General features: G+C 45.8%; 1 protein-coding gene across 18 annotated transcripts in view; it reads left to right on the top strand.

The window, feature by feature from the left end:
- The first annotated feature begins 6424 nt into the window (after positions 1–6424).
- Tmtc4 (transmembrane and tetratricopeptide repeat containing 4) overlaps positions 6425–15291 on the top strand; it is a 64315-nt gene continuing 55448 nt past the window's right edge. For 4 of the 18 annotated variants that reach the window (XM_017316185.2, XM_030248005.1, XM_030248006.1 and 1 more), the window contains exons 1-2: positions 6434–6538; positions 11424–11636. Coding sequence is in view for 7 of the 18 variants with exons in the window: in XM_030248003.1 (XP_030103863.1) it covers positions 11478–11636 (159 nt within the window). In the remaining 11 variants the exon portion in view is untranslated. Of the gene's footprint in view, positions 6772–9635; positions 9840–11423; positions 11637–15291 lie in introns of all 18 variants that reach the window. The other 14 variants (XM_017316183.1, XM_030248004.1, XM_030248009.1 and 11 more) reach the window with 10 other exon arrangements.

The following is a 15291-nucleotide window of genomic DNA, read 5'->3' as shown; positions in this document are numbered from 1 at the left end:
ACCTTGATCCCACAGGTATCTGTGGAAGTTTAGACAAGTGACTTAAGGACATCAGCCTCAGACTTCTGGTCTGTGAGAGGACTCACAGTGGTAGCCAGCTCACTGTACTGTTTTGAAGACTTCTTAATGGATTTGTGTGAAGTATATGTGAAGACAGGTAGACCTAAGTAAAAAGCTTCAATGAGGTCACTGCTCTCATAACTCACCTCTACTGTTTCCCTTCTCAGTGGATCTTTAGCTTGTGACTCAATTTTTTTTTTTAAATTAAGCCCTCTAACTCACCTTCATTCTTTTTAGTTAAAATGGCAGATACATGGTTTCCAGTGTTCAAGTTTGTTTCTCTGTTGCTGTGAGGGAGAAAAGGTTTCTTTGGCTTACAGTTTACAGTCTGTCTTAGTTGCTGTTTTATTGCTGTGAAGAGACACTATGATTAAAGCAACTCTTATAAAAGACAGCATTTAATTGAGGGCCTGCTTACAGTTTCAGAGGTATAGTCCATTATCATCATGCCAGGGAGCAGACATGGTGTTTGAAAAGTAGCTAAGAGCTCTACATCCTGATCTGAGAGGGAGGTTGGGAGGGAGGGAGGGAGGGAGGGAGGGAGGGACGGAGGGAGGGAGAATGAGAGAGAGAGAACTTGAGAAGACTAGGCTTGGTGTAGGCTTTCAAAACCTACCCCCAGGAACATACTTCCTCCAAAAAGGCCAAACAAACCTTCTAAAAAAAAAGTGCCACTCCCTGATGAGGAAGCATTCAAATATATGAGCCTGTGGGGTCCATCTTTGTTCAAACCACCAAACAGTCCAGTATAAAAAGAAGCCAGGAGGACCTCAAAGCTGAAAACAGGAGGCAGAAAGGCTCTGAGCTTATAGAACCTCATTCTGCTTCCAGTTCACTCTCGCTGTTTCATGCTTGCCTTTGAAGATCTGAGTTCTCACTCTCCTACTGCCATTGTCTGCCTGCCATGTTGAGCTCTCACCCCTCTGGAACCATAAGGGAAAATGAGCTATTCCTTCTGAGAGTTTCCTTGGTTATGGTATTTTATCCCAGTAACAGAGAAGTGACTACTACAGGAGAACAGTCAGCTCACCACTCAAGGGCATGTTTTATCATGGCGGGGAAGCCATAGCAATGGCTGGCTCATATCTCAGCAAACTGAGAAACAGAGAACGGCGAATCCTGGACTCATCTGGCTTTCTCTCCTCTCCCATTTTATTCCGTTTGAGATCCCAGTACATGGGATGATACACACTCAGGGTGGATCTCTTCAGTTACCACTGCAAACACTTTCAAAGATATGCCTAGAAGTGTCTCTCAAATGTGATTCCAAATCTAGTGAAAGTGACATGAAGATTGACTATCACCCAAGGCAATCTAATGACGGGCTTTTCATTATACTGTAATCACCAGCTCTTAGAATCTTCTACCTCATCTGTATATATTTACTTGTGTATGACCTGCTGGGCCCTGGATGCCACCCTGCTCTTCTGAACATGAATGAGAAGATTCACAAGCCCAAGCTGAGACCGTGCTCATTCTCAAGGCTGGCCTGCCCTGGCTACTCACCTTCTATGATTCTGCTCAGATAACCAACAGGGAAAATAGGGCAAGAGGAGGGGAACAAAGATAAAATGTATGTCAGAGGTACTCTGATACGTACAATGTTCCTTGCCTGGTACAAATAAGATTTTCTGTCACATTTATCTTAATCAAAGTTTCTTCATCAAAACAGAAGTAAAGCTACTTGAGTTAGCTTAAGAACAAATAAAAATGCTTTGGAAGGAAATGGGGGTGTTAGAGCTTTAATATGATTTGAGTTGAGACAGTTTGAAATTTGATTACTATGTGGTCATGGTGTTGGGAGTCAAGGGCTTTAAGAGATGAAAGGTTCACTAAGGGATTGGGCTAATTCCTGCAGGAATAGAATAATTACTCTTAGGAGTGGGTTGCCAAAAGGAGACTGACTCTTCTTGACTTTTAGATACCTCCCTGGTCTCGGGAACAAAGTCTTCCTGAATTTTTCAGCAAATATTCTGCTTATTTGAGAAAAACAAATCTACAGCCTCATCTTTATTTCATCTCACGCTAATGAGTCTGATGGTTAATCTCTGTAATCTCTGAAAAGATGGCTTGATCAACTCTTTCCCCATGGGAAATTTCAGGGACCATCTATTGGTTAAAGTGCCTAGTTTCTAATTATAACATTCCTGATGCTTCAATTTAGAAGCTTCCAACCTTTCCAGCCCATTTTCTGTATGTGTCTGTGCTGTCCTACATTCTCTAAACACAGAGCTTTCTTTTGTCTGAAAAAAAAGAAAACACGGAACTTTTGTCTGTGCCAGGTTTTTGTTTTGTTTTGTTTGTTTTTGTTTTGTTTTTGGTATGTTTAGCTTTGGCTACAATGTTGACCCTACCAGTCTCTCCAGTTAGATCACTTACCTCTGACTGCATTTGTTTCTGGTCACAGGACTGAACTGCATCCTCCTGCCCACTTGCAGCATGGCTGGCTTACTCCAATGGATTGGGAATGTATATCACTTCCAGGCACTTCCCATCTTCTCCACATAGTGTGTAGAAACTGGAAAGCCAGGGCTTGAAGGCAAAGACTGGAGCCACAGCATGGGTAAAAGGCCCTGAGTTCATTAGTGACTGTGTGGAGCATGCTACACATCTATGACATGAAAGAAAGGGTATTTTTTGCTGGACGAAGTTCCTGAGTACATGGTTCATAACAATATTTAGCTTTCTTTAAAAAGCACTTCTGAGACTGCTCTATTTTATGGCACTTTTAGACAATGACCCCTCTGTCATCTGCACTTCCTTTCTAGCAGTTTCTAGTACTTTCTAGGTACTCACCATTTAATTGTTTAGCCTTATGAGTACAAGTTTGCGTGTTTTGTCTCTCTTTCTGGAATGTACATGTTTGAGAACAGGTGTGGAGATCTCTTGCCACTCTTTAATCTTTGCTAGGTGGACTTCAAGGGTGGGTGCTGCTACCCACTATACACTCTTAAGTGGAACTTTTGTCGAGTGAGCTAGGGTGAAAAGCAAAAAGGGAACTTGTGAGACTGGAGAGGTGGTTAAGAGCCTGTATTACATTTGCAGTGGAAACAAATGTCCAGAACTCCAGCTCCAGGAGATCTGACACCCTTTTAGGGCTCTGTGGGCACCTGCACCTACACAGTTATAAATAATCTTGGTTTTGGTTTTGGTTTTGGTTTTGTTTTTGTTTGGTTTGGTTTTGTTTTTAAGTCAAAGAGGCTCCGAGTTCCTTATCTTCTCCTTTGGGTCAAGGGGATCTCATTAAGACTTTAAAAATGATGTGTTTATAAAAAGATAAACAGAGAGGGGGTTATGTTCTATGCTGGGGAGAGGGTGTGGGGGTGATGTATTGGGGGGGGGTCGGGAATGTCTCAACGGACCCATGCTGAGGCTTCCCTTCCCCCTGAGGGACTGGCCACATGAAAGTATAGTATAGAGTTTATTCAGGGCATGGGGAGGAGAGTTAAGAGGGTAGTAGAGGCAGAGAAAGGCAGAGGCTGGCCATGGCCATGAGCACGTGGAGAGAGGGGAAAGGGAAGAGAATGGGGAAAGGGGGAGCAAGAACAAGAGAGAGGTAAGAGATCAAGAGAGGGAGGAGGGGGCAAGCATCCTTTTTTATAGTGGGTCAGGCCTACCTGACTTTTTGCTAGGTAACTGTGGGGAGGAGCATACCTGGCTGTTGCCAGGTAACTGTGGGGGTGGAGTTTAGACAATGCTAACAACAACAACAACAACAACAAAAACCCCTAGTCACACTAACTGAATCCACCTAAAATGTAAACATTTCAGAGCTCAACATGTTAAATGCCAAACACTATAACCATTCCCTAAACTATAACCAAATCAGCTTTGGTCTAAAATGTCCTAAAACCCAAAATTGATAACCACTCCCCAAGCTGTAAACAAATCAGCTTCAGTCCAAGATGTAAAAATTGATGATTTATAAGGCTTTAAAGTATTTTAAATTCTCTATTAAACATTAATTTCAAATCTAATGTTTACTTAACTTGTACATGTAGTAGTGTGGAGGGTATGGCCTATGGGGCTGAAAGGCACTTGGCAATTAGGATGTCTACATAAATTTGTCTTTCAAATATGTTTTGTTTACTCATACAAACATTCATTATAATACCATGCTAATATAATATCACGCTTAGACATATCATGGAGCAGGAGCAGTTGTTTGGGCAGAAACACCATGTACAGGGACGGATTCACAGGGAAATCTTCTCATAGGCTTGATCTTCATCCTCCATGAAGTCCTTCAACTGTGGCAGGCTGGGGATGGCACTGAAGGAGATCCTAGGAGGTCCTTGTGAGCATAGGCCAGGAGCCATCACAGGTAGGCCTGTGTGGGCCCAGTGACACACAGTGCCAGAAGTTCAATGGTCACTGAGGCCAGGGCCATACACAGTCTCAAGTCTTCTTGCTGATGGGAATCCACACTGAGGTTAGAGAAGCCTTGTCTCTGGAGCAGGACAGTTTGATCCTAGAGTAGAGACCACTCCCAATCTTTCAATTTATGTATTACTTCATTAGATGGTAGATTTGTGCTATCAGGGTTCACAGATTGTGACTAGTTGACCAGCATAGGAAGTGTCTACCTTGGGGAGTATTTCATTAGCTTAGTAAAACCTGTCCTGGACTTGACTTGTATTCAAGCTGCCAGGTGGCCAGCCTGGAGCTTGTAATTGTGGCCTGGCTCCTATCAGAGCTGCCTGGTGGCCAGTTTCTTTTTGCTTGTTTGTTTGCTTGCTTTTTTTGTTTGTTTGTTTTTGTTGTTGTTGGTTTTTAGAGATATTGATTTCTCTGTATAGCCCTGGCCGTCCTGGAACTCACTTTGTAAACCAGGCTGGCTTCGAACTCAGAAATCCGCCTGCCTCTTGGTGGGCAATTTCTATCTCACATACATTGCATTATTGCAAGTCGCACAAAATTGTTACTAAGTTACACAATTTCTTTAAACTTATATTCCTAACAATCAGTCAGTTGGTGGAGGAGGCATATAAAGGTAGAGGCACTTATAAATCAGGACCTTGACCATTCATTAGATGCCAGGACTAAAGCCGACTTTGGTTTGTGATACTCTGGCTGTCACAGACCACCAGAAGGAAGGCAGAGAAAGCATGACGGATGTCTTACTATTTGAGATGTGGTGGCATATACAAGGGGAGAAGCTAAGTGGGGAACTAGATAAATAGGTTTGAACTCCGAGAAAGCAAGGAAAAGAAGTGTAAATCTGAAATGTATTGATTGGAGTGTTGGCAGCAGATTAAATCATACAGGGAAATTTGTGGAGTAGGAGAAAAGGATGAGGCTTTTAAAACTCTTAGCGATCATTCAGGGCAGGCAAGCCAGTCAAATAGACTTGGGGGTGGGGTGGGGGAGGGGGACAGGAGAGAGAAAAGGCAATAGGCATAAAGAAGAGGGCATTTTAAGGAGGAGGAAATTGTGAGATGAGGTAGCATTGGGAAGCAAAATGTCCTCTGGCCTTAGTAAGGGCAGAAGACAGCAGAGGTGACTGGCAAATGCAGTTTCCCTGAATGAAAGCCAAATGAATGAAGTTGGAAACAGCTGTGGTTGGGGGTGGAGGTGGGGGTGGGGGAGGGGAGAAGCACTCTGCTTCAGCGATGAAGGGCAGCGAAAGGCAGGGTGACACATAGAGCAGAGGAAAGCTTGGAAGTCACTTGGTGCTGAGGATGCGGACTCCACTCCAAAGAGGGAGACAGATCAGAGACTGATGCTTTGAGGAGGGTCGGAGGTCATTGAGGTTTGAGGTCTGTAAGTCTGGTAGTGGAAAGTACAAAGGTTTTTTCTCTTGAAGGTGGCAGCACAAATAAGTACTAGGAGTGGAAACTGAGTGGGTGACCTTCCCATCAGGAGGGAGGTGTAGCACCTAGTGGTCGTGACTGTATGGCACTGCTCCAAAGGAGGCGCAGTCCTGAGGTTGCACGGCCTTAGGAGGAGGAAGTCACTTCCCGTTTCAAAGGGAGAAAGTGGGGACATTTCTTCAACAACTTCAGACAGAAAGAAGCGTGGAGTTGAGATTTTCTGCAGGGATTCCACAGCCCTCGGCGGAACGTGCGAGACAAGCCAGGAATAGGCTTAGAACGCACGGATCCGCAGGGAACAGCGGCCAGGCCCGGGAACCGCCGCTGCTGCTTCGCGTCCCAGCTGCGCTTTCTCTTCCCAGCAAAGCCTGTCTGCCCCTGCGCCTCCTTCGTGGCGAGCGCTCTGTTCCGACGTCACTCCGACACGGACCAATAAGCGGAAGAGGAGAGCGTGAGTGATGGAAAGGGCAACCGATGGTCCCGCGGCGGGAGGCGGGACTAGACGGGAGCGGGCAGCCGCGAGTGGGAAGCGGCGCGGCGGGGGGCGGGACGCGGCGGGGTGGGAGTGGGAGGGCAGCCCCTCCCCTGGCGGCGGCGGGCTGGGGAGCCGCCGGAGTTTAAGCACGCGGGAGGGGAGATGAGATCGCGGCTCGTGCTCCTTGCAGGTAAAGCGCGGGGCGGCCCGCTGAGGGCCGAGCGCAGCTGCAGGGCGCTCGGAGTTGGGCGCGGGCTCCCGGGCTCTCAGCTGAGCCGCCAGCCCTGCGCTGGGGCCCGGGGGCGGCGCCCGAGCTCTGCACCTCTACTAGAGTTAGCTCCGACACTCGAGCTGCCTCCCGCGGACGCCGCCCCGGGCGGTCTGCGCCTGGGTAGAAGCCGCACCCCGGACAAAGAGCGCGCGGTAAGGGTGCGCGCCCCGAGCTCAAGCTCCGGCACTGCCCTGCTACGGCCGAGGTCGCCGAGCCAGACCCTTGCCTGCTACTGTCTGACCCAGCCGTGCAACAGCTTTGTAACCCGGGAGTCCACCGGGTGCAGCGGCCACCTGGCCGCGGGGTCCCCGCGCCTGGTCGCCAGCTGGCCAAGGCACGGGCGACGGCTGGACACAGCCGGGTAGCTTGGCCGCCCGCCCAGGGTTACACGGAGAGCCACCCAGCAGAGCCAGGAGTGCCAGTTACTCTACGCTCAACTGTGGAGCAAAGCTGGTACCACTGGCCTGGGAGCCTGGAACGGCTGCCAGGAGTTGGGGGAGCCAAGCAGGTGGTGTAGCAACCGCCTCACCTCCTGCGAACTCCACGGGGAGTCTGGGTTGTTGATGTTGTGACTGTGGGCTGTTTGTGTTTTCTTTCTTTTTATAACTACACACAAAAGAAAGGAGGAGTTAGAGGACAGATATCTCCACTGAATCATCCACACTTTGCTCTCTCCCCGTGAACAGATGGATGGGGAGAATTATAGTAAGGATTGACTGGAACCATTTTTGCCCCTTGTACCTGCATCCCCCGAAAGCTGTGCACTATAGGTGGAACTGGGGCAAAGTGAGGTATGCTCGCCCACCTGGGTGGGAAAATGGTTACATGCTAGCAAAGTGGAAACTTTCTGAGGCAGAAATTCTGAATGTGAAACCTCAGATGGGCAGCCACTTCTTGAATTAGGAAGATGGGTCACAACAGGATTCACCTTACTCTGCTTTTGGCCCATCACTACAGAGGATGGCTGGCTCCTTTGCCTCTAGCACAATGTGTGCTAGCTCTCTCTGCATCGTGCCAGATACGGGTGGTCAGAAACTATCACATTATTTAATCTGATTTCTAGAGGCAAGGTTGCCCTCCATCCTGAAGGGCAACTGGCCCTGGATGCATTGCCCTTAATGTAAAGGACAAGAGGCTCTCCATGCCTGTGGAAGAGTCTCCAGTTAGGTGGCTGCAGCCGGTTCCCCGTTTTCCCGGGGTGAATCAATTAGGTTGGGTCACTCTGCCTCATTGCAGCCAGGGCTGCTGTGACCATTGTTATCGGAAGCTTACAGTTCACAGCTCAGTGCCATTTAGCCTCTGGGGAGATATTGTTTGAGGTCTTTTTGACCTTTTGATTATTGACAGATGAATATATTTTAACCCCCTATAAAACCGAGGCTTAATATTAAGAGTTTGAGTATTGGGGATGGAGACTACTGGTTTGTTCCACATTGAACCTCTCTAAGGAGCCAGTTCAGAGAGTTCAGGAGACACCAGAACACAAGCTTTGTTACTGTGACTGTCTCTTCAGACTACTAGTAATAGGTTCAGTGTAGATGGGTCATTGCTGGAACTGGAGCCACTGTGCACATCCTGTTTAGCACCTCCTTACAGTGAGCTACCATCCAGGCTGTGGCTGAGGAGCCATGGCTCCCAGTCAGGGTATAACCTGGAGAAGACCATTAAGACATGTTGCTTAGTCAGAAACAAAGTATTCTTTCCTATACCCTGACAGGGATATGAAGATCTCTGCCACCTTGTGGGGCATGGTTTCATCTACCCATGCACCAGGCCTTATTTGTAGAACAAGGGTCATTTCCTATTGGAGGAAGGAGAGTTGGAATCAGGGTTATTTGTGTGGTGTGAAATTTGTATAGGATGCAAAGTCTCCTTGCCTGGGAAGTCGTATGCTGTAGATCTGCCCAAAAGAAGGGTTCCTCTTATTTGGTACACCCTGTCACCTGGTGGGCAGTGCTGGATGTTAAACCGCACCATGAGCATTAAGGCAGGTGATCAGGAACTGTGAATTGGTCAAAACAGTAGAGACTAACTAACTGCTTGTATTGCTTCACTCAGTCCTTACCACAGCCTAAAGACTGTTCCTTAGGGAAACAATGTAGCTCAAGGAAATGTAGCCACCAGTTCATGTGCATCTGTCTCCAGAATCATTGCTATGGACTGCTGGAGTGGATTCTGAGAACATCACATGGCTTTCTAATGCATTATGACTTTTTTGCATTTTCTGATAAAAGGCATGTTCTGGACTGTTTGGCTATATGTGCAAAGACAAGCCTTTTAAACAAATGGGAGCATTTGAATATTTTCACTGCAACAAAGCAGCAAAGGCATTGGACTTAGGGGAAGTCCCCTGACAGAGCAGAGATGCTTCCATGAGATGGCAAGAGCCAGTGAAGACTGGGCATAAGGGTGGAGGATAGAATGCCTGCACCATAGTGTTCTATGGTTTTGGTCCCCACAGGGGAAAGAGATCAATTTGACATCAACTCATTCATTCAGTTGACATCCCAGAAATGAGAACCTGGTCCACCAGGGCACCGCAGATGTTGGAGACCCACAGCCCATCCTACATAGATGTGTGTTGTTGCTTCAAAACCAAAATGATTGGCTTGGGCTGTGAATGAGTAGTCAGGGGAGGACAGTGGCTAATTTAAGAACACAGATTACTTCATCAATCAGTAATCATACAGCTATTTGAACTTCCTAACAAACTGATTACATATTCAAATGTTTACGGCTCAGCCTGAGAATATCAGAACTAGTTATATGGCCTTTTGTAGATCTCACGTACTCTGTTATACATTTAAAATTGGCATAAACCATTTGTTTTCCTGAACATTAATTTTCCAAATCAAAGAATACATTTAGACCTTTGCTTTTTAAAGTCATGGTGTCTTCTTTTTCTAAAATTTGAAGTAGCAGGAGTAATTTCTTTGCTAGAATGTAAAATAGCAATCAAGGTGTTTGTGATGACCTGACTACAGTTAGAATTTAAACAGTGGTTTACATTTTTCAGTGGAAAGAAGAAAGCTAGAGAAAGTGGGTGGATTATTCCCCCAGCACTTGCTAAGAGCAGGCCTTACATCAGGCAGTGATGCTCAGGGGACAAGCAGAAGAAGAGTCAAGGCTTTTGTGTCTGTATTGTAAATGGACTCTGCCTCTGGAAAGGATCAGTGCTGCCATGGAAAGGTGTTCCCTGCTGCCCGTCACCCTGTAAAAGGTGATTATCCGGACAAAAGCCCTTTAAAAGAAATGTCTGCGGCCTGAGATTCCTATTTGGTTGACTTGTTGATTTATGTATTTACTTGAAGATCTGGAACCAAATATACTCAGGCTGCATCCCAGTCAAGGGACTGGGATTTTCTTTCACTGGTATGAAAGATGAATGGAGGCTGTCTTCTTAATAGGGAGGACCAGAGCTTTTACAGCAAAAGCTAGTACTAAAGGAGATATTCCAAAGACTGTTCAACCTCACAGAAAGTATAGTGATAGCCAGCCTCCTCCAAACATCCATTAAACCCCAGGGACTCAGTTCAGAAAATGTCTCCGTCACATTGACCTATAGGCAAGCTGTAGGGGCATTTTCTTGATTAATGATTGGTGGTGGGAGGGCCCAGACCACTGGGCAGTGCCACCCCTGGGCATATGAGCCTGGGCTCTGTAGGAAAGCAGGCTGAGCAAGCCAGTAAGCAGCATTCCTCTGCAGCTGGGTTCCTGCTTTGAGTCCTTTCCACAACTTTCTTTAGTGGCAGACCTGTAAGCCAAATAACACTTCCCTGCCCCACCCAAATCCAGTAGGTAGTCTCCTTTTCATCTGATAATGAGGACGCAGTTTCAAAGAGTATAACTCTCCAAACTTATACTGATTGGAACTGAGCAGCCTCACCAGAAGAAAGCACACATGGAGGGTGTGGGGGGTGTGGGGGGAGTAGGGACAGGTAACTGATTTGTAGATAATTTTGTGTTTGAGTCTTGGAATTGGCCCAGGCTCTTATGCAACTCAGACAGCTAGAAAGGTCTTACATTTTGCTTTGTTCCACAGGAAATAGAGAGATAGAGACTCTTACAAAACCACACAGCTAATAAATGACAAGGCTGTGGTAGAACTTTGTCCATTTGAAGGTTCTGAAGAAGTACGTATTCCTAACTTGACTCTTTGTGCAGAATTACCCTCCCCCGCCCCCTACTTTCAGGACAGTTCATTTCTTTTTGGGGCCTTCCAAAGAAATCAGTTCCTCTATCTCTATGCAAACCCCAGCTCAATCAATCATTGTCATGTGCTCTAGCCCTATGAGTCCCCTCTCTTAAGATTCAGCTAGCTGGCATATGCACTTGGGTTGCACACACAGACTGTAAAGTCTGTCAGAGTCATGTTTCATACAGTACACTCTCGCTCCCCGCACCACAGTGTGCCAACAATGAAAAGTTACTGATTTTTCTGGATCAGTGGAGCTGTTTCTTACTTTTTCAAAGCTTTGTAAATTGGCTCTGAGAATTAAAAAATGACTTGCTTTATGGGGTTGGTGAATACATGATTCTGTTAAGTTAGAAATCCCAGAAGGAAAAATCAGAAAGTCAAGTGCTTCACCTTCCACTGGTCACGGTAAGGTCTGAAAGTCTGCTTGAGTTCCAGGTCACTTCTCTGCCTTCTAAATTTTGAAAGCCACAACCTAAGACACATATTTGAGACCATTGTATAAAGTCACAGAGTGCCTATTGATCTAGCTCTTGGCTTGCTTTAGGTAATGAGGTCCACTGCAAAATTGTACTTGCGGATATTTACGTGATGTTGTTTCCCTTGCAGATTTCTAACGAGCGTAATGCTGGAGCAGGTGGCTGTCGGCCTGCAGATTTCAAGATGGTTGAGCTGGATGCTGACTTGGATCACATTGTCCCATCCGTCCTTCCCCCTTTCTGGGCTAAGTTAGTAGTGGGATTTGTTTCCCTTCTGTGTTTTGCAAGGAGCTATGATGGCGATTTTGTCTTTGATGACTCTGAAGCTATTGTTAACAATAAGGTTTGTGTCTTAATCCTCTAGGAAACTTAAGCATGCCCAGTTTCCTTCTGTTTCAGTAGTCATCCAAGTGGGTGTTAATTCCATGTCATGCTTGGGTTGACTGTCAGTCTGGGTCTCATGAGCTATAGCTTTCCCATTTTATTTTATGTATGATCTCCTAACTGCATTGCCTCAGATCTGCAGCACCTGCCTGTGCTCAGGAGACCCCATGCATACCTCTGCTAAGACTGCAAGTCTGGGGCTGTTGCAGAGCATTGTGGATTGAGTGCTTCAGGTTTTATGAAACTTTGCAGAACTATGAGAGGAAAGAGAGACTCATGCATTTGCTCTAGTGATGGATGGATCTAATCACCCATTGCAAGATGTGTGGTCTGTAGCAGGCAGCAGCTGGCTACGACTCTGTCCTTCACTGTGTGAGCAGTGTGTTGACAGCTGTTGGAAGAAAGCGTTCCGCTGCTGAGGGGTACAGCATTCCTGCTCATTTCATATGTGGACACTCAACTTTGCTAACCTTGCAAAATCCTAGTCAGTCTTGTTACAGCTATATGAGGCCAGGAAAATAGCCGTCTTTTTTATTGTAAAATGGGAAGGAAAAGATTCAAATAAGCCACAAGACAACGAGAATAAGAAACTTGGAGGGAGGCAGAACCAGTGCCCGGAAGTGGCATGAGGTACCATCTTTCTGATGGTCAGTTATTCAGCACACGGGTTAAGTTGCTTATCTATGGCCAGAGCTTGAAGGAATGCACCTGCCTGTCTCTCTGGGGCAAACCATTGAAGGTGCTTTTGCAGCGCCATTGTTTCATGCTCATAAGAAGTAAAAGTCTATCAAGATGGCTCAGCAGGGTAAGGCATCTGCCACCAAGCCTAATGACCTGAGTTTAGTCCCCAGGATTCATATTGTAGAAGGAGAAAACACTACACACGCCTCCCCCCCATGCATGGTATGTCTTTTTGTGTGTATGTGAGCATGCACACAGACAAAAGTTAATAAAGGCTATAAATTTGATAGATGGATAGATAGGTTTTTTTTTAAGTCACTGATGCCACCAAATTAGAAAAAGTCTTTCTCACATAGAAAATGTCAAAGAAAACTTCATATGGCAAAACTGTATGTTTTAAAGTTGGAGAAAACCATGTTTGACTTGCAGGTGTTTTGTTTGTAGCATGATATTGTAATTACATTTTTTTGAGCCAGGGTCTCATTATGTTGCTTTGGCTGACCTGGAACTTGCTGTGTAGTCCAGACTGGCTACAAGCTCTCAAAGATCCATCTGCATCTGCCTCTGCCTCTCTGCCCCTCTGCCCCTCTGCCTCTCTGCCCCTCTGCCCCTCTGCCCCTCTGCCCCTCTGCCTCTTGATCGCTGGAGTTAAAGGCATCCATCACCATGCCTGGATCTGTTGATTCTCACTTTTAAGACATGTTTTCCACTTGTGATTTCCTTCCCTTTCATTCACCTGACACCTATAACAGGTGACTCCTTTGCAGTTCTTTCTTTTTTTTTTAAAATTGGGTATTTATTTCATTTACGTTTCCAATGCTATCTCAAAAGTCCCCCACATGCTCCCCCACCCACTCTCCTACCCACCCACTCCCACTTCTTGGCCCTGTCGTTCCCCTGTACTGAGGCATATAAAGTTTGCACGACCAATGGGCCTCTCTTTCCACTGATTGCCGACTAGGCCATCTTCTGATTCATATGCAGCTAGAGACACGAGCTCCAGGGCGTACTGGTTAGTTCATATTGTTGTTCCACCTATAGGGTTGCAGATCCCTTTAGCTCCTTGAGTACTTTTCTAGCTCCTTCATTGGGGGCCCTGTGATCCATCCAATAGCTGACTGTGAGCATCCACTTCTGTGTTTGCCAGGCCCCAGCATAGTCTCACAAGAGACAGCCATATCTGGGTCCTTTTAGCAAAATCCTGCTAGTGTATGCAATGGTGTCAGATTTGAAGGCTGATTATGGGATGGACCCCTGGATATGGCAGTCTCTAGATGGTCCATCCTTTCGTCTCAGCTCCAAACTTTGTCTCTGTAACTCCTTCCATGGGTGCTTTGTTCCCAATTCTAAGAAGGGGCAAAGTGTCCACACTTTGGTCTTCGTTCTTCTTGAGTTTCATGCATTTAGCAAATTGTATCTTATATCTTGGCTATTCTAAATTTCTGGACTAATATCCACTTATCAGTGAGTACATATTGTGCGAGTTCTTTTGTGATTGGGTTACCTCACTCAGGATGATGCTCACCAGGTCCATCCATTTACCTAGGAATTTCATAAATTCATTCTTTTTAATAGCTGAGTAGTACTCCATTGTGTTCATAGCAGCCTTATTTATAATAGGCAGAAGCTGGAAAGAACCCAGATGCCCCTCAACAGAGGAAGGGATACAGAAAATGTGGTACATTTGCAGTTCTTTCTTAACCGTGTTTCTGAAAAAAAAAGCATGTAGCCTTGAAAAACTGCTATGCTGATGGCTTGCTAGTCACAATAAGAATTTTCCTTTATTTTCCAATAAGAATTCACCTTTACCTTGTAAGTTCTGTCATTTGTTACCTGGGTACATAAAGAGTTAATTTGGAACTTGAGTTGAGAAATTCTGTTGAGCTGGGAGCATGGACACATGGGCTCTGGTGTGTGGAGAGTTTTGGTGCTTGCTCTTTTCCTTCCATGTGAGAGGAAGTGGCCAGGCATCTTGTGTCTCTGCCAAGTATGGTTTGAGCAGTATTTTCTGGAATGTCATCTCTTGCCCCCTGTATTAACTTTCCAGCCTCACTTTTTTTTCCTTCCCTGTTTGAATGGAATGCACAGCTCCTCTCTTGAGGCTGTCTTCATGATATAAGCAGGTGGTTCCTGGGTCTGGGGGTGTTGGATACTGTTGCTAGGGACTTCCTTGTGCTGAGTTGCTATTTCTTGCTCCCTAAGATGATCTCTGAATGGTGTTAGGAGGAATTTGCAATCTAATGTTCCCATAAATCATGAGAAAAGAAAAGACCTTTCTCTCACACACTGTGCTTCATGTAGACTGTGCCTGATTAAATATTTAGAGCTTCTTTGGTGTTCATTTTCTGTTCGGAGGGAGGCTAGGATGCTACTCTGACCACCTCGACTGGGGAGGCACTCCTTGCAGAACACAAAGGCCTGGATGTCCACTGTTGTTGCTGAGTTAGCAGATGGATTCTGCGATCTTTGTAAAACATCCAGCTGGCTCCTTGGGTAGATGATCTAGTTTTTTAAGGCCACTGAAGCTGGTAGAAGTAAAAGTCACAGTGAGAATCAAGTGATCAACTTTGCATCTGTTTCTCCTCTTGAGTTAGCAAGCAGCTCATTCTGTAGCAAGTGCTAAAGTCTAAATTGTAATTGTAACGTAGATATTTGTTCTTCAAGGCCATCTGTCATTTAACCGCCTCTTATTTGGGAACATTTTTTTAAAGGGTCTGTGTGTGTGTGTGTGTGTGTGTGTATGCGTGAGTGCATGTATACAGGTGCATGATAGGGGTGGGAGAGGCTACTGAACCTCCTGGAGCTCCAGTTGCAAGTGGTTGTGAGCCTAAGGTGGATGCTGGGAACCAAACTCACATCCTTTGGGAGAGCAGCATGCATTTTTAACCCACTTAGCCATTTCTTCAGTGTTTAAGCATCCATCTGTGCGTAAA

The sequence above is a fragment of the Mus musculus genome, chromosome 14, assembly GCF_000001635.26.
Source record: "Mus musculus strain C57BL/6J chromosome 14, GRCm38.p6 C57BL/6J".
Taxonomy (NCBI): domain Eukaryota; kingdom Metazoa; phylum Chordata; class Mammalia; order Rodentia; family Muridae; genus Mus; species Mus musculus.
The sequence above is the reverse complement of the archived record's forward strand: the minus strand, read 5'-3'. Positions and strand labels throughout refer to the sequence as shown.